Raw genomic sequence first — 20,091 nt, 5'->3', positions numbered from 1 at the left:
TACCCAACAAGCCTGGGTTAATCATCCAGAGATCAATTCTGGAGGGTGGGGGGGGGGGGGGGGTACTAAGAGGTTTTGCAAAATCCTTGCCGGGTTTTCACATTCCAGTCAGGGATTTTGCTCTTGGTTGGATCTTCCATTTTTGCTTCTGGCAACTTCCTTTAAGAGGACTGTCCTGTTAGCAGAAAGTTGCCGAGCAAAGTTCCAGTTTCTTGCTGTGTTATTGCAACGCGTTTATGCTTTTTGTCTCTCACCTTACTAGATCCGGCTCACGTACCTCGACTACCCTTGTCTTTAGCCTGCCCGACCTTTGCAAGTACCTCGACTAACCTTTGATTTTAGCCTGCCCCGACCTCTGCATCCACACTGACTTTGCAACTCTGCTTCCAGCCCCGACCCTTGGCCTCATTACTCTATCAGGACTCTGTCCCTCGGCTCAGGTCGATTCTTTCACCTTCCTGCCTCAGCCCTGCGGGTCCCTTTCCTGCTTGAGAAGAGCATTGTTACAGGGACAAAACAAGGTGCTTTCAAAATAACTATTCATCCCAGTACAAATGACACAGGGTCATAACTTAAGGTTAGAGGAAAGGAGATTTCAACAGCTACAAAGAAAAGGGTTCTTTACAGTATGGGCAGTTAAAATGTGGAATTTATTACCCATGGAGACTGTGATGGCAGATACAATAGATTTGTTCAAAAAAACAATGGACATATTTTTATATAGGAAAAGTATACAGGGATATACCAAATAAGTAAACATAGGAAGGATGTTAATCCAGGGAGAAATATGATTGCCATTATTTGGAGACAGGAAGGAATTTATTTTTCCTTTTTGAAGATATCATTGGATGATATTTCATTGTTTTTTTTTATATGCCTTCCTTTGGATCAATATACTGTAAATATAAATATAGGATAATGTATCTGTCATCTAAATTTTGCATAGGTTGAACATGATGGATCTCATCCTACCTCTCCCATCGTACTTTCAGTGTCTCTTCTGCTAACACCTCCTCCTCTATTGATCTCTCTGTGGGGGTACACCAGGACTCTGTCCTGGGACCTCTTCTCTTTTCTCTGTACACACTCTCTCTAGGTGACCTAATAACATCTCTTGGATTTAAATATCACCTCTACCCTGACGACACACAAATTTACTTTTCAACACCCGCCCTTGCACCTGCTGTACAAACCAAAGTTTCTGAATGTCTCTCTGCTATATCATCCTGGATGACCCTCCGCCGCCTTAAACTCAACATGGCTAAAACAGAGCTCCTCATACTTCCTCCCAAACCTGGCCCTAATACCTCCTTCCACATTACTGTTGGAACTACGATCATTCACCCAGTAGCCCAAGCACGCTGCCTAGGGGTCACACTCTACTCCTCTCTCCCATTCGCCCCTCACATTCAAAACATATCTAAAACCTGTCGCTTTTTCCTCCACAGTATAACAAAGATACGCCCTTTCCTCTGTTGCTTGACTGCTAAAACGCTGACTCAGGCCCTCATTCTCTCACGTCTTGATTACTGTAACCTCCTGCTGTCCGGCCTTCCTGCCTCTCACCTGTCTCCCCTACAATCTATCCTAAAAGCTGCTGCCAGAATCACTCTACTCTTTCCTAGATCTGTCTCAGCATCTCCCCTCATGAAATCCCTCTCCTGGCTTCCGATCAAATCCCGCATCTCACACTCCATTCTTCTCCTCACTTTTAAAGCTTTACACTTTTCTGCCCCTCCTTACATCTCAGCCCTAATTTCTCATTTTGCACCATCCAGATTCTTGCGCTCTTCTCAAGGATGTCTTCTTTCTACCCCCTTTGTATCTAAAGCCCTCTCCCGCCTTAAACCTTTTTCACTGACTGCCCCACACTCCTGGAATGCCCTTCCCCTCAGTACCCGACTAGCACCCTCTCTATCCACCTTTAAGACCCACCTTAAGACACACTTGCTTAAAGAAGCATATGAATAGCACTGTGGATATTCTGAACACATGATACATAAAGCTTGGCCCCCTGCAGACGCACTTACTAGTATTCCCTCCTACTGTCTCTGTACGTTCTCCCTACCTACCAATTAGACTGTAAGCTCCTTGGAGCAGGAACTCCTCTTCCTTAATGTTACTTTTATGTCTGAAGCACTTATTCCCATGATCTGTTATTTATATTATCTGTTATTTATTTGATTACCACATGTATTACTACTGTGAAGCGCTATGTACATTAATGGCGCTATATAAATAAAGACATACAATACATACAAATACAATGATGGACATACTGTATGTCTTTTTTCAAGAGAAAGAGATGGGGGAGCACAGGTGGAAGGGTGAAATGGAACAAAATATGGTTCAGGTGTGTTAAGCCCTGAAGCAATGACAATGGGGTTTTAAAGTGTGTATTATGTCTTAACACTCACACGGCCTTGTGCAAATGCTATCGCATCAAGGTATCTTTAGGTCTTCTCCTCTCTGTCTTGTAGAGTAGTTCTACATTCTGCGTCTGCGAGCTTCTTCTCCTTCTTCTTTGATGTAGTGTCACCCTCGGGATAAACGAATGAACAAATGAGCAGAAAACATAAACAGTATTATCATGTCCCAAGGGATACAAACAGGGTTAAAATATACTATAAACACTCACACGGCAGGTGTGAGTGCACTCTTTGGGAGGCTTCTTTGGGCTCCAGGAAACGATTCAGCCTCTCCAATAGAGTTTAGAAGGTCGGTACTAAAACCCAAAAATAAGTCATACAATGGGAGGTGTATAACAGGGTACTACTACTCACACGGCCAAGTGTGAGCACACACTTGGAATGGTATCTTTGTTGCTCCTCCTGTAGTCCCTGGATCGTAGTTCAAAGCAGGATAAGGTGATGAAATCTCACTCCAGATTGGTAAGTAAAGGTCTTAAACCAAAGGTAAACGCCAAGGTTTTATTAAAACAATACACAGAAAAAGTACAGCTGACTCAACAAGTTAGCAGCACTGTAGCAGATAAAAAAGCCAGTCTGTGTCTTTTTTCAACCTCAACTACTATGTAACTATGTAACACATTTGCAGACTGCCACTATACCAATCAATGTCTGGTTCGCTGGGCCTTATACTTTTCCAATTCCCGATTCAATGTAACTTATAAACCAGGAAAGAACATTTGAAAAGCAGATGCTCTTTCACATAAAGATCCACCTATGACATTACCGATATCTTTCTAATTGTTCTACCTCCTGCACATGTAGTGACCACAGTCCAAATATGCAACAGATTCCTTCACCATGTGAGAGGGGCTACGGAAAAGGACAGCTTTGCTAAAAGAGTACAATGTGGTGGATCTCGTAATGTTAGGATTCGGCGTAAGTGTCTGTGGTTTATAAACAGACTTTATATCCCCATCAACGTATTACGTATTACGCCTGCAAGTGGTTCCACAACCTACTAACTGCTGGTCACAAGAGGGTCACAAAGAATGTCAACTTGTTCCAAATGTGTTTATAGTGCCACAGCTTCCACAGGCTGCTGCTCTATTCATTCATCTATGTGATTGACACAGATTTAGATACCATTGATCAATACTCTAGATCTGGCCATTTGGATACATCGGAAGCTTTGTGAGGGAACCTCAGTTGTTTTATACTATAGAGCTAGAAGTGTGTGATTTATCTATCTGCCTTTGCCGATCACCGTGCACACAGACATTGGCTTCTCTATGCACATTCCCAACATCTATGTGTGCAATACTCACACGTAGACATCTGTTATGTGGTGTAGGGGTGTAGGGTGGTAACGAGATTGGGCTACACACCGCACGGCACTGTGTTGCAATGAGAGGCAACTTGCATCAACTGTTTGGTATCGGTAACTGCACATTACTGCCTTGACCGGCTCGCGCTGCGAGTGAAATACCTTTCATCACCTACTGGCTTGCAGTAATTGTGCTTGATCAGTCACTGCACATAAATCACACAAAGTCTAGCTAACATCACTTCACACACTATTGCCAACCTAGGCAAGGAGGAGGGAAGGGGGGAACATCTGAACCATTAGTTCATTTGCTATGCTGTGTACCATACTTGTGAATTGGGGCAGAAATCAATTGGATTTCAACCACTGACACAAGAGGCTCAAGGAAAATAGTGCCTCTTGATGCAGAGGCTTGTATATTAATTGTTCCATCACCCTATTTGTCTTGCACAGTATGTAATACACTAATATAGACAGCCCCAATACCAATTAACCCTCCCCCCCCACCCCTCACATAAGCTTGATCAAATATATGACATCAGATGATATTATTTTTTGATGTGAATCTAACTGTGCACATATTTTGTCAGCCGGTTGCCCACCTTGGACAAGTGTTATAAGGGTCTTTTTCACCCCAAAACAGTATCTCCTTACAGGAGACCAGTTATTAGACCACCACGGAGGAAATTACAATTATTCCTCCGCATTTAGCCCTCAGTGAGATTCAGTACCCGGTGGGCTGTCATTGCCTGACTACTTACTAGTGAGAGATACCTGGTTACTTTGAAGCACAACAATATCACTTTGTAGGCTAGTGGTGATTTGGGGAAGAAAACTCTCAAAGGGGTTTTCTCTAGTTCTTTAGCTTAACCCTATCAGTTAACACACAGCCAGGGAAACTGCCAGCTGTCTTTGCACCAATCACGCATATAGCGGATGAATACAGCATTTTATAGCTAATGATTACATATTTTTTGATCCACTCAAAAGGGGACAGAACAGTTTTCTGAGCAGTGGCCCGATGACGGCCCTAGTCCTATATTAATAGGCAGCTGTATAATAGCAAAGGATCACGAATATCCATAAGGGTTCCCCATATGTTCTATCAACCTAACTTACCAGAGTTACGTTACTAATGACAGTCACGTACTGTTTGACATATATCTTATTTTAAACCCCATTTTTTTATTTATTGGTACAAATAAAGTATTTTAAAACATTCACTATACATTTAGATGTGAAATAGAGTGCTTATACACTAGGTTTCTTTTCTCTCTCTATGCACAAATCCAAAGACAACCTGAGTTTGAGCTCCAGGTGATCTGCAACACTAAAAGAGTTGGCAGAAGTCTGTTCAACTTGGTAGATTGGAGGAGTTTTGGTCTGGAAGAGCGGTCCTGGGAACCGGCCACGCAAATACATGCCCCGTGGCATTTCCTGTATCCTTGTTGAAACACGCCATGGCAACACCTTTCCTAATAGAGTTCGGAGACTCCAAACCTCTATTCATCATTACTTACCAATCTGCCTTGAAGAAGCGTCTCTCGCGAAATGCGCGCGTCGGCTCCGTTCTCAGACGTGCACACGCAGAGTCTGATCGCCACCGCCCCTGACTGTCTCGCACTGCGAGCTGGCGCGGCTCTCTGCTCCTGCATGATATAGGTTTTTAAAGTGCCCCGACGGACACGCAAAACCTTCCTTCAGATATACAGGGATATCATTCTCACAAGATTCATGTACCCTTGATAAGTTTGAGAGATATTGTATCTCAACAGCCTGCAACGTGACACACTCCTGCTAATACATTAATTAAACTATAAGAGCTCTTCTCCAATAGCAGTTCACGTGGGCTGCTTATCAGTACACTATAACTTTTGATCATCAGTATCTGTCTCATCTGTGATTAGCTTTCATCTAGCTGATCAACTATTTATAAGTTTATGGTTCTCCTATTACTAAAGGAATCTATACTTCACTACCTCTGACCATACAGGGTTACTATAGGACACCCTCTGAATGTAATATTAACCCCAAGTACACTGGAGGTTAAAACCAATGCTGTGGCTGCACAGTCAGCCTCATACTTATATTATTACTCAGAGGTTAAACCTATAGAGGATCCTATGTACTACTATCGATCCACACCATATACCACGGTGTCTACAAAGCAGCTATATTTAGATAAGACGTTCTAGTATCATACAGATCTACCTAGATAACTGCTGCACACTCCCTGAATATAAGGTTATTTGAGGTCAAATCAGCCACTGTGATGATGTGGATTAACCTACACCACTATTAATATTCACTATTGGAGGATTCAGATCAGTCCTGATCATAATATATTATACTTACTGGTTGAACTGTGGTACACCCAATATATTATAAACTGGGTACCACAGGAATTATACCAGCTACTGTAAATCATACCGTTTTACCAATAACATTTTTTGGTTCATCAGTATGTCTGCTGATTGATTTACAGCACATTATATCTTGTTCACGAGAATTCCCTGCACGTCTTCACCGACTTACAGATCCTCTACAAGGACTGTTATTTAGTGGAGTCCCAGCAATAGTCTACTGACACACTATTGATTATAGGATCCTGAACCAATATGGCTATCAGCATTTGGATCCACTATACCAGGGGTGGGCAACCAATTTTTCAATGTAGCCACAGGTGTTGCGAATTAGAAGTGAAAATAGCCACACCATGTACGAATTTAGGTATTATGTTGCACATGCAAAAATTTAAATCACATGAAAACATGAACACTTTGACTACTCAGTAACAACTGCGTAAGACACAAATGATGAAAACACACACATCTCCACACACACACACACACACACACACACACACACACACACACACACACACACACACACACACACACACACACAGTCGGTGGGGTGGTATGTTATTTATATATTCTCGGTCCCCCCCACCCCCCCATCATCTCATTTCATCCCCCTCATCCCATTCCCTCCCAAATCCATGATCAGGGGCACAGCCAGGACGTGACTGGGTACATAACAAAGATACAAGCAGCCATTGCCAGCTGCCCGCACGCAGCCACACACACCCAACCAGTCACACACACACGCCCAGCCAGCCATACACTAGCCCAGCCAGCCACACACACGTCCAGCCAGCCACACATGCCCAGCCAGCCACACACACCCAGCCAGCCACACACACACGCCACGCACAGCCAGCCACACACACGCCCAGCCAGCCACACACACCCAGCCAGCCACACACACACCCAGCCACACACACACCCAGCCAGCCACACACACACCGAGCCAGCCACGCACACACCCAGCCACACATACACCCAGCCACACATACACACACCCAGCCAGACATACACACACCCAGCCCTTCATCTCCCCCCTGCACCCTTCATCTCCCCTCAGCACCATTCATCTCCCCTCAGCACCCTTCATCTCCCCCCTGCACCCTTCATCTCCCCTCAGCACCCTTCATCTCCCCCTGCCCCCTTCATCTTCCCCCTGCACCCTTCATCTCCCATCAGCACCCTTCATCTCCCCTCAGCACCCTTCATCTCCCCTCATCTCCCCCCAGAATCTCCCCCCAGCACCCTTGAAAGCACCCCCTGTCCCCCACCAATGCCTACCAGATCACAGCGGGCAGCAGTGGTGGCGAGCGGGCAGGGGGCAGTGGTGACGGGCGACAGTGGTGGCGGCGGCCGTCAGCGCGTCACGCTGGAGCGTGCTCGGGGGGGGAGCGCGTCATGGAGCGGCCTCGCAGGGGAGGGAGCGCGCGTGTTACGTGCCTGCTGGAGCGGGCTGGGGTGTTGGAGGGAGAGGAGCGCGTCACACCGCTGGAGCGCGCTCCTTGCCACGGAAGGGGAAAGGGGGGGGTTTGAGTTCTCCGGCGGCCCTGTTCGCCACAGTTTTACTTCCAATTCGCCACAAGTGGCGAGTGGCGACAGGGTTGCCCACCCTGGCACTATACCTTCAGCCGTCATTTTAACACCCATTATTTTAACCTATTGTTGCGTAATAAAGATTACATTTTATTTACTACATTTACCACCAGAGGGTGAGCCTGAGTGCTACACTTGGGTTACTTCTCTATCAGCTTTATCTCCATTATTGCCCAAGAGCACCGCTCACAATTACTACCATGGCAGCAGCAAGGGCTCTCCTATCATACTTCAATGAAACCCGCCATGGCAAACACCTTTCCTAATAGAGTTCGGAGACCCCAAACCTCTATTCAAATCCAAGGGCAACCCGATTTTGAAGTCCAGGCTATCTGTGATTCTAAAAGAGTTGGCAGAATTCTGTTCTACCTGGTAGATTGGAGGGGCTTTGGTCCGGAAGAGCAGTCCTGGGAACCGGCCACGCAAGTACATGCCCTGCGGCTAGTTAAGCAGTTCCATGTCTGATACCCATAGAAACCAACCTGTGCCCCTCCCCATGGAGTGGGTAGGAGGGGGCAATGTAAAGACCTGCGCCCAGGGACTGTTTCATTTTATACAGGCCCTCAGTAGGCAGCTATACTGACTACACCACCTGACATACCATGGCCTATAAAAATGTAACTTTCTTGTCCTCCATGCTTCACAACACGCTTGCTACCCTAGAGACAGGTTCTCTGTTTCACTGCTGCTTAGAAGCTCCCAGATTTGCTGCAGGCTCTTGCAAAAAAACAGGTATTGAGTCCTGGCTTGTCCTATTACTCTGCTTGGCTTGATCAACTACAGTACTCTTCTATTTACTGCCTGCACTGACCTTTCATCATCTGACTACCCTATCTGCCTCCCTCTCTCCCTGGGAGATGTGAGCGAGAGAGGATAAAGAGTGAGAGAGGGGGCATCAGAGACAGAGGGGAGGTGAAAGGGGGACAATGAGTGGGGGAAAGAGAAGAGAGAAATAGACGGGGTGAGAGCGAGGAGGTTAGAGAAAGAGGGGTTGGGGTATAAGAGAACGAGAAAGGGGGTGCTGACATGGAGGCCCAGCTGAAAACTCTATTCCTGTCCCCATAAAAACTGTTGTGACCCTGTTTACTCCACACAGACTGCCATTATTCCCACTGTTGCCCTTTAATTGGCCAACCTGAGGAAAAGGTTGGAATCCTTGATACATGGTGTTCATTTAGGATCCACAAACTGTTCCAGTGTATTAAACATCAGACAGTGTTTAAACTGCAGATACAGTATAAACATTTTGGAAATAGGTATGCACATGACCACACAAAGCATGTCATTTCTCTATCTTCCATCCCTGGCTTAACTGGGATATCACCAGAGAATCAGTCTATCCCATTAATCCCTCAGCATATAAAGTTATATTTATGGTATGGAAATAGAAAGCAAGCAGCCCCTTCAGTGACAGCTATTTCATTCTTATAAGCTGTCAGCTTGAGCTTGGTTATTTTAAATACAGGAGCAAGTTTCAACGAAACCCATGGTGCTCAAACTCAGTCCTCATGGGTTACCAACCTGTCAGGTTTTAAGGATATCCCTGCTTCAGCACAGGTGACTCAACTGTTTCGGCACAGGTGACTCAATCAAAGCAGAGTGCTGAGTTGGAGCACCAATGAACCAAATATGTTTGTAATGGGACATAAAGGAACACAATTCTATATTGGTCTGCCATTGCAACCTATAGATATTCCCTGCATCAGTCACCCAGATTTTCAGAGGAAGCCTCAAGCAGTTTTTTTTTTAACATTTAAACCAACACACATGCTCATGTGCTGTAATATTTGTTTCCATGACATTCCAGACTTTTAAAGGACATGACAGACTAGAAGGCGACGCACATCATTAAGACAGAAAAAACTCACAGAACAGAAAACTATTGCAAATGGTATATGATGGGTGCATAGTTCACAACCAACATCTTTCCCCAAAATTACTTTTATCAGGGACCTTTTTTCAAGATATTTGTCATTGGTAAAATCAGAGGAACTTGTAGCATTGTTTAAATCTGAAACATATATTGAATTATTTAGGGGTTTTCAGGACCCTGCTGAACCTTTTGGATGCTGAAAGGGCTACAGCAATAGAGTGCCATGGTCCCCAGGCAACTCACATCACATGGCCGCTTCTCAGAGCAATCACGTGATTACGTCGTCATACAATCTGGAAACGGATGATGTGACCTCTTCCATTCTTGTGTCTGGTTGTATTCTGTGCTCAGGAGCACAGGATGTGATCTCCCCTGGAAAGCGAGCAGAAGAAGGGCATGACATAGCCACTACTACATCATGGGACCACCAAAGGGCTAATATGTAAAACCATCTGTGTTTACGACAATCAGTGTTTTTGCAGGGAAAGATTATTGATATCTGCATTACAATAATAGTTCAGCTTTAAAAGTTTGTTGTATGAAATGAACACATTGCATTTAATTGATAACCTAATTGATACAATTTATATGAAAACAGAATTGTGTGTATTTTATTTATAACGAGTTACAGTAAATAAAAATGTTTATTGCAATATTATTTAGAATAGTCACATTTAGAATAGCCATACTGTGAAAATAATACATTATGTAGCTATGTAATGAAACACCAATGCTATGTTTAATACATTTTTGGTTAATACACCCTATTCTGCACTAACAATATAAACAGATTGTTTACGGTTTACGCCAGGTTCAACCTGGTGGATAATTTTCATGCATATTATCCTTTTTTTTTGGCACACAAATGCAATTTGTTTTAGTACATACTATTAACATCTGTTCGCCAGTATATTAGACTAAAACCATTTGTGACGCTTAAAGCGCACATTGCAGGAAACTTCTGCCTTAAGCGATGCTTTTCCATTAGATACCGTCCGGTGCTGACACCATATAGCCCATTTATTTGAGCTCAAGAGCTTGGTCCAATCTTTTTGTGAGCCTTTAATAGTATTGGGACGTTTCTTTTTTTTAACTTTCCTGGATTCCTATCTGTATCATATGCATTATGCATCCACTATAGTGCAAGATCAAAGTACAGTTCAGTCTGCTTCCAATCATTGGATGCATAATATACATTTTATTTGATAGATACCAGCTGTCTTTAAAATGTTAACTGATTTGGTTTGTACAGGCAGAACTTTGTTTGTGAAGCACATTTGAAAAACATGTGTCAGATGAGAAGAAAATCACATTTTAAAAATGGTGCGTGAAGTTTATAATAGCGAAATTTTCAATTATTATCAATTACATGAGCCATTCGAAGCCAAAAAGCAATTTGCAGAATTTACTAATGTGTCGTACTTTAATGCCACTACAACATCAAGGTCAGTTGACATGCTCAGTCATGTCTAAGAATTATTAAGTTGAAAATCTCTTGAGACCAACTGTCAAACTCAATCTTTATGAAAAGTGCTAGCTGAGAACGTGCCAAACTAAGCAAAGTAATACAAATGTAAGTCATGTTTCTGCCTTGAACAATTCTGCATTGCCATCTTTATTCTTTAATGTAACTTTCTAAGTAAACATAATTGCTCAAAATACAATATTTTCTTCTACTACCATTCTTGCACATTATCCATTTAACAAACTATACATTGTGATGGTGTTTGCCTAATCAAATATCTGTTAATTTGTATCAATATAATAATATTTATTTTTGAAAATATTTTTCAAAGCAGAAGCCTTAAAAAAAACCTTAAATCACTAGAACTATATGTAACGGGTACTCCCCCACCCAATCGCAGATATAGTGTGAGTGCGGAGAACCTACTGTTACCATGTGTGGTGCTTTACCTGTTAGGCTCACAGGAGGGCTGAGCTTCCGCCACGGCGAACCTGGGGCAAGTATATTATGAGTAACCCTGTACTCGGTGCAGCGCCTCCACCTGCGATGGCTCCCACCAGAGGGGGAGTGGTTCCTCGCAGTACAATATATATCACTCAGCACACAGTATATATAACCACCAATACCTTTACTTGTGAGTATAGGAAACGTACTTGCATATAACATCAACAGATCAACAGGTGTCCCTCTCTAGAGGAGACACTAACTAATGCGTCTCGCAGGACGCTACCCCCTTCACCAGGTGATCCCACCCCGTGTCCAGTAACCACATACACAATATGTCCGAACCCCTAAAGGGAGAGGATATGTGTGACTGCGCAGTCACTGGTCCCGTGTGAATAATATAGGTAGGATCGTTGGTGCACTTGTTGATAAGGGTTACCTGCCGAGCACTCCAGTGCTCGGGCCTGCAACGGAGCTTCGCAAAGGATCCGATGACGGATAAACATAGGAACTACCGTCCGGGGCGATCCCACCCGGATGGCCTCTGCAGCAACACCGATGATCTGCGCCCAACCCTGGAGATAGTCTCTGTATCTTTATCACAGACTTAAGCCCAAGTCTGTTCTCGGGAAGCGCAGCGTCTGCTGTGTCCCTATCTATCACTAGTGCTACGATGACAGTGTCCCTAACCTAGGGCCTGTCCCTGTAGCACCACAAGCTGGGGAGTGAAGACCTATCTGGGGCTTAGGGGTTTGCTGGCCTAATCCGTTCCCCTAGCTCTCCTGGCACTCACTGACACTCCCAGCCCCTGCAGTAACGCACTGCAATCTACACACGATGCCCTCTTGTCAGCCCTCACAGCACTGACAGCCGTGACCTGACAAGATTGCACCCCACATGCACCTAAGGGCAGAGTCCCTAACCTAGGTGCCGTCCCTTATTAATTACCCACTAACCTGGTGGGGAGTTGGGGCCTGTCTGGGACCTTGGGAACCTTACCTGGTGTAGGAGCCACTTCCTCACTACACCCTTCCTTCACCTTCTATCTCCCAGCTCCAACTGCCGTTGCTCTAAGCCCGCGAAATGTATCAATATGTCTCCAGAGCAATCCTTCAGCCCTATTGGCTCCCTGGCGTCACGTGGGGTGCTGCTGAGGCTCATGGGACTTGTAGTCCCTTCCAAGAGCCTTCCCTGGTAGGCTAGTGTTCCCGCGCTTATCACTGCGCATGCGCAATGTCCCTGGCTGGCCGCCGCATGCAGGGACTCACTGCGCATGCACGACCACATAGGGAATGGCGGCGCCCTGCTACGGGAGCGCCGGGAGCCTTTGCAACGCGATCGTGGCCCTGGCAACCGGCCGCACGCGTCCCCGGCAACCCCCTTGAAGCCATGTCCTCACCGCTCCCACTCTTGTGATCGGCCGACGGGACCGCCATTGGACTCGGCGGCCCCCACGATCGCTAGCAAGGTGAGGGGGAGCTGGACTGGCAGGGGGGACCTGGCTAGCTATCTAAAAACAGTATTTACCAAAAGTTGCCTTTTGCTTAGCTTGAACCCACATATTGTTTGCATACATTACCTATGTGAGCATGTTGTTAAATACGTTGTTCTATTTTAAATAAATATATACATATTATTTAGTGCCTCTTTCCACGTTTCATATACATGTAAAAAACTATAAGCATTCACAAGAGATCACATTTATTTCACCTGATTTTGCAAGTTTATGGGGTTATGTATGAAAAGCAACTACATGCAAAGCACTAAAAGATAAAAGTTGACGTTTTAAGAAACTACATGATTGAGATACCTCTCTGAGGCATATATCCCTAAAGTATATCGATCTGATTCACAATAAGTACAATTCTTAAACTTAAGGTGGCAGGAAGTTCCTTAGCAAAATGTAACCTTTAAATCTAGAGACCCTGGGTATGTTCTGCTTTCCTGTATTACCTGCATTTCTAGTACCTACAGTATGTACAACACCACATTCTTGGACAGTAGAGCACATTGTTATTGAATTAATAAATACTGAGCCAGAGAGGTAAATCGTCATGGACTGTAATACTAGTAATAAATAGTGAGTAGTTATTCCTAAAAACTCAGTATTTAATATAAAATATATACAACTTATGACCAAGCATAAAAAGCTAAACGTGGGTAGTAGAGATGCAGTTTAGTTAGAATTCAGAATACAAACTATATGTATTTTTTAGAAATCATTTATTGATTCTAGACAGGTGGAATATTAGAGAATCTAAAAACATATAAATTGTGGTTAGTACTGTATATCAAAAATATATGAGTGCTGGTCAATATCTAAAATGGTTATTATCAAAATAAATAACAATGAACAGACCCCCATCCTCCCAACGAGAACCCACAGTCTTTTAAGTAGTACACAGAGAGATAATTAGTAAGTATCTGAATGATCCAGTACTCCAAGGATGTAAAAAAATTAATCTACATGGAATGGGGTCTGCTATTGCTCACTATGGTGGTCTGAACACCACTTATTCAAATAAAGATCTATAGAAAGAGAGCACACAGCAGCCTCCAATAGTGTATTACAGTTTTTATTGACAATATTTGTTAAAAATAACCCAGTGGTATTAAACTCACATTTTGTGAAGCAATATCAAGCCTGTACACTGTAAACTGGTTCTCCTCTCCCTCAGTGTAGCGTTGACTCCAGTGCCCTGAGGAAGCCGGCATAGGTTCCTATTAAATTCTTGGAACAGAGAAAAGGAGGAACCAAAGATCCGGAGCTCTCCTGAGGGTAGATCCTCAGAAGGTTGCTAATTTTTTAGGGCTACGTTATCTCATTTTAACATATCCATGTCCGTAATGCATATCCCGAAAGCTGTGTAATGCTATTTTAAGTTGTTCAGCCATTTTCCTTAAAAATAAGAAAACCCTTCATTTTAACTGACCTTAGGCTCCTTCATATGCACATTTTATTGTAATGAGCATGTTACCTATCAGAGCAGATCCTCAGACCTCTGTTACTGTTATTATGCTAATAACATTACAATACTTTATGCTAATAACATTACAATACATTATGCAATAACGTAACCATATTTAGCGCCTGCTGAAAGCTGCCCTCACTCACTTCTAAACCCTGAGGAGCATTGTGTTATTTCTACATGTAGCCAAGTCCCCTTGGACTACTAATTCTCTGGCCCCTCTAGCACTGGAAGTCCCAGTAAAGAGTGGGCAGTGTTGGGAACAAATCCTGCAGGGCCTGGTTGTATTGTTACAGTATATGTGTGTTACCTAATACAGTTCAGGATTAGCCTGGTATTACAAGGGGGGCTGATAGGAGGCCAGCTTAAAGCCACTCCCCTGGGAAGGAGGGTGTTTCACTCTAGAGGTTAGAGTAAGGTTTCTGGGAGTTAGTTCTGTGCTGCCCTCCCTGCAATGAGGACGCAGCAGTGAGTCTCTCCTGGACAGGAGTGGGCCGAGGCTTTGCCCTGTTAGGGGGTAAGGTATGCTGAGGAGGGGTGCTCAAGTCTAGGGTACTGCCTTCAGGGAATCAAGCCTGTAATGACTGTACTGAACCAATAAAAGCCAGTTATATCATCTCTGTATGATGTCTGCTGTTTGAGACCACAAGAAGGTTTGCCTATGAGGTTCATCCTGGCTACACCAGGATCCTCCTGGGCTGGAGGTGCTGCGCTGACGAAGAACCATCCCTGATAGCCGGTCCTGATGTCTCCCTATACCACCGTGGAGATCTCAGACCTTCTGTTCTACTTCACAGGTATGCACCAGCACCAGAATACACCGGTAACTACATTATATCACTTAGGGTGGGGGGAAGGGTGCTACATACAAATAGTCTACAAAGGAAAAGGGAAGGTCTTAAGTGGTACCCATATTTGGCAAAAACAACAAAATGTCACCCTTTTTTAAGAAAAAGGGGGATAAAATAGTGTAACACCTCCCCCCGACCCCCCCAAGGGAGATTGGTAGTTGCAGGGTGTTGTGGTGCTGATTAGCTCACCTGTTGTTCTTGCTGGAGGTCTGAATCTCAGCTGATGTAATAGGGAGTAGCAACAGGTCAGGCTTTTAGGCAGTCATCTCTTGGTACAGCACCGCCATCTTGTGAGGCTCCTGCCAGGGACAGGAATGCTCCCCACAGGCACCTTCTCTGATAGTAATCTACTCAACACCAGCAATGTACAACTTGTCTTTATTCTAAACCAGCACAGACTTGCCGCATACAGGTCTCTCTTTCCTCCTTCCCTGGATTAGACCCAAGGGGCTTGAGGCCCCAAGAGCCCATCCTTAGCCCCCTTACCCCCTGATGGGGCAATGTGGAAGCACTCCCACTCGAACAGAGGGAGGGAAGACAGACACACACAATTTAGGGGAGTGCCAGTTTTTATACCTGGGGATGGGTTTGTAACCCTGCCCCATAACAGGGCAGATCCAGGTACTTACAGGCATCACACCACTGGCATGTGGTCCAGTCATTACCCTCCCAGGCATGACACTCCAATTGCCGTTAAGCCTGCACCTGGATAGGGTAACATTGTATCTATCCAGGTTGCAACTGTAGTTGCAACTGCAAGACAGGTCCCTGTGCAGGAGTTTAACCCCCACTGCCTGTTCCTATCATGACTTATAATGTTAAGGCCAAGGGACAGGGTATAGCCAGGGGCACTAGGCAAAATAGTATAATTTAAAAAAAAAAAAATTAGGTCATAATTAATATCACCTGTACTAAAGATCATGTGATTGCACATTTTGTGGGACGAACGGTGCCATTTCATGTACAAATTTTGCTTGCAGAAAATGGCAAATTTCACAAACTTTTGTAAACAGTTCATAGACCTTTAAATTCTACTACACTAGTACATCAGAGAAGAAGTAATGTTAAACTCTGTGGCTGTTTTACCGGAATTCGACATTTGATCATGGCCATTTTGCCATGAACAAATAACCACCGGCGTTCGGTCGCAGACGGTCCCTCCGACGCAGCAGATCCGGCACTTCTAGGAGAAAGTAAGTTTTAGCGATATGGGTACGGGTTAGTATTAGGGGTTTTAGCAGTTACAGCAGGGGGTGAGGATGTTTTTTTTTAGTGGTTAGGGTAGGCGGTTAGGATAAGGGGTTTTAGGGTACGGGTTAAACTTAGGCATTGCGCTGCAAAACAGCCTTCGGTGACAGATCCCGGCAGCGGGGTGACTCATGGCAAAGCGCCGCGGTCCTTTGGTTGTGGTGAAATGGCCACAATCAAATGTCCTAGACAGCTGTTTTACTGCTTATTCCTTGTTTTCTATAAGTTATACTGTGCTGTATGCTGTTTGTACATTCTGTGTGCATACAACCTTTCTTATGTGCATTTCTCAGAAGTTGAAACATAAAGCAAGTCAGATTTAATAAGAGTTGCAGGGATTTTACAGTCCTTGCATGTTTAAATAATCTCTATCAAGCTGATTAGGGAACCATTCCATTACAAACAATGGCAACAGCTGGCAGACAGCTATCTTGGATTCACATCCTGAAGGTCCTGTTGTAATGGGCACATTAGGATTACATATTTGCTTTCAGTCTTATCAAAATTTAGTTTCACAGAAAATTGCCATTTGATGACCTGAGCCACTAACGTGGGTTACCTAAAGAGTGGGTGTCTCTGGTTTCACATAGGTGGAAGCAGTGACTCAATATCATGGCAATACTATTTAGGTTGCTGTGGAGTAAAAGTCACAAATACAGAAGTCTTTAAAGGGCTTGTTACTGAGACATGAACATGTATCAAGGCAAATTTGGAGCACAACCGACACATCCGTTTAACTATTTTGCATGTCTTAGCATAAATTTAGCATAGCCTTGACGGTGATCCAATTTGACCTGCATGCACCAGCTTTCATTTTGCAGAGTGCTGAGAGGAACAGTAAGGAGGGAGTTACATGACCCACCTATTATAATGTGTCACCGTGTGTACATTTTCCCCCAACTACAGTAGTTTACATTTTTTTTAAACTTTGTCAGGTCTGAAGAGACATAAATTATACTAAACCTTACTAAATTATACTAAATCTGATTTGAATTTACATTTGACAGAGTAATCACAGTGCAACAGAAACATGTCCTTTTTCTTTAAATATCTCTTTCATCCCGAGTTACTGTTTAAATGAGTGCCTGTGATTTTCTGTAACAGACCTGTTGGGTTGAGCCGTAGCACGCAGATGTAATCTTGCGCTGCCATTTAGAAACACTTAAAAACCCTTACTTAGGATTTATCAATCAATAGCATTATAGATTGATCTATATTTATGTTAGGACCATAGATACATCTATTCTGTGTCCTTTTAAAGCAGTAAACAAAAACAGTAACTGTGAATACAAGTACATTTCTTAACTGAACAAAGATGTTTGACATTTTCAATTGAATAAAATACTATACAACTAATGACACAAGAAGGGAAACTTGTAAATTATATATAAACCTTTGAAATGATTAACATTATGAAACCCCCTTTTTAAACAGGTGTACCAACGGACACGTTGAGTTTAACATATGCTTGTTGTTTCTATTTATCTTTTAGATTCTACTATATTTAAAAATGAAGCATGGTGGTATTGTGGAAATCACCCGCCAACAATAGCACAAAACAAGACAGCAGGATTTGTGGACTCGTGTATCTCTGTTAATATGTACAAGAGCTAATATGCCATTTATGGAATCATCTGCCATGATGTCGGAAATGAGCAGAAATTGGACAAACAATATCAGCTTGGAATCCTCTCTGCCATACATAGACAGTGATGTTTCACAGGCACCTGTGATGTCTAGGACTGGGCACACTGTGGTGGCCATATTCCTTGGGTTTATCCTTGTATTTGGATTTCTAAATAATTTTATAGTGTTGATACTCTTCTGCAAGTTCAAAACCTTGAGAACTCCAGTCAACATGATGCTGCTAAACATCAGTTTCAGTGACATGCTCGTCTGTGTGTCTGGCACAACTCTTAGTTTCACATCCAGCATACAAGGCCAGTGGATCGGCGGGGAATATGGCTGTCAGTGGTATGGCTTTGTCAATTCTTGCTTTGGTAAGATAATGATTTTAATATGTCATGGTTTCATCCTACGTCCATCTGCCACAATAACATGATTTATCTTCAGTTTACATCTATGATAACGTGACCCTTTCCAATGTTTTACCTTTTCTAAATATTACAAGTACAGTATGTAGATGCAAAATCACACATAATTATTTATTCATCAACACTGCTATTTCTTTAACTATTCTGTGTTTCTGGGTCTTCACTGAAAGTGTCCATCTATTGTGGGTTTTTTCATCTGGTACTGTATACAAGATGTGTCTTCAAAACACAAAAGATGTGGGATTACAAATATCTCTAAAGAAAACAAAAATACTTTTTAGATGGTAACTAATGATGTGGAGGCGCATTTTCAAGAATATACCTCACGATTTTACGATGTTGAAATATAAATATATTATAACAGGAAAATATATTAAGCAGTTAAGTGCGGCAAATGAAATCAAAAACAAATAATCTCTGATAGGAACACCTACATATAGTACACAAATATAGCGCAATAAATCTATGATAGTCAGCTGCTAGGACGTTAATGTAACATTAAGAGAAAATGTATTTGCCCATTGTATAGCTGCTTAAAATCTCTTGTTATTATGTCTACATTCAGACCCCTGATGAATATGAAGTAAAACTAAACCTAATGTGTACTAATGAGACAAAACCTCAACTACTGTAATAACAAAGTGGATGCATTGACATTGCCTAGGCAATGCTAAAATGTATGTCAAGATAGACAATGTATTTAATTATTATGAACTCCTTTACTGAATGCAAAACCAACCCGAAAACAAATTTGATGCTATCTGTCTACTCCTTGGAGGCTATGTACTGTACTAAGCATTGCAAACACTGCTTATTTTGGGCAAAATTGGTGCATGCAAATCTCATTAGAAATTGTGCTTGTGTGCACCTCTGAATCCAGTATATTGGTGAAATTAAAAATAATATATATATAATGTATTTTACATCTTGTTTTACAAAACATTTGCATATAATCAGTAAACTCACAATTCCTAATTGATTTTCTTACAATATTATTTTCGCTTCGGACTGATGACAATAATCATGATAAATAACATTATGTTTGGCAATGAAAATAATAATTAAAAAATGTGAACCTACGTGGTATAATACATTTAATTACAAGCAACAAGAGTGATAAGTAGCTTTAATGGTGCAGCCTTACTTGGCAACATTTATTGGAGGTGAATTAAGTGAAAGCCCATACTGTGGGTATGAAACAAGATTTCTGCAAATACTGTAATGTACCGGTTGCTTTGCAATTTTGCCCCTTTAAAGCCAGAGGAGCCTGTAATGCAGAACAATATATTGTATGTCAGTCCGACACTATAAGAGCTAACATATATTTAGTAGATCTGAACGTTTTGACCTTAAAGTCTGACTGGCAAAAGCACAGGAAATACGCTAGAATGCTCAATACATGCTACTTTCTTAAAGCAACAGTCCAAGGTGCCGGGTTTTTTTACATTTAATTTCCCCCCTTTAATATGTGCATCAATACAATCCACACGCTG

At 42.8% G+C, this 20,091-nt stretch overlaps 1 protein-coding gene across 2 annotated transcripts in view; it reads left to right on the top strand.

Annotated features, from left to right (window-relative positions):
* Positions 1–20,091, top strand: part of LOC142489483 (opsin-3-like) — a 150,364-nt gene that overhangs the window by 14,499 nt on the left and 115,774 nt on the right. For both annotated transcript variants that reach the window (XM_075590359.1, XM_075590360.1), the window contains exon 2: positions 18,037–18,544. In XM_075590359.1, coding sequence (XP_075446474.1) covers positions 18,160–18,544 — 385 coding nt within the window. In that variant the 5' untranslated portion in view covers positions 18,037–18,159. The remainder of the gene's footprint in view (positions 1–18,036; positions 18,545–20,091) is intronic.

This window comes from Ascaphus truei, chromosome 3 (assembly GCF_040206685.1).
Source record: "Ascaphus truei isolate aAscTru1 chromosome 3, aAscTru1.hap1, whole genome shotgun sequence".
Lineage (NCBI taxonomy): Eukaryota > Metazoa > Chordata > Amphibia > Anura > Ascaphidae > Ascaphus > Ascaphus truei.
This window is presented reverse-complemented; position numbering and strand designations above follow the sequence as displayed.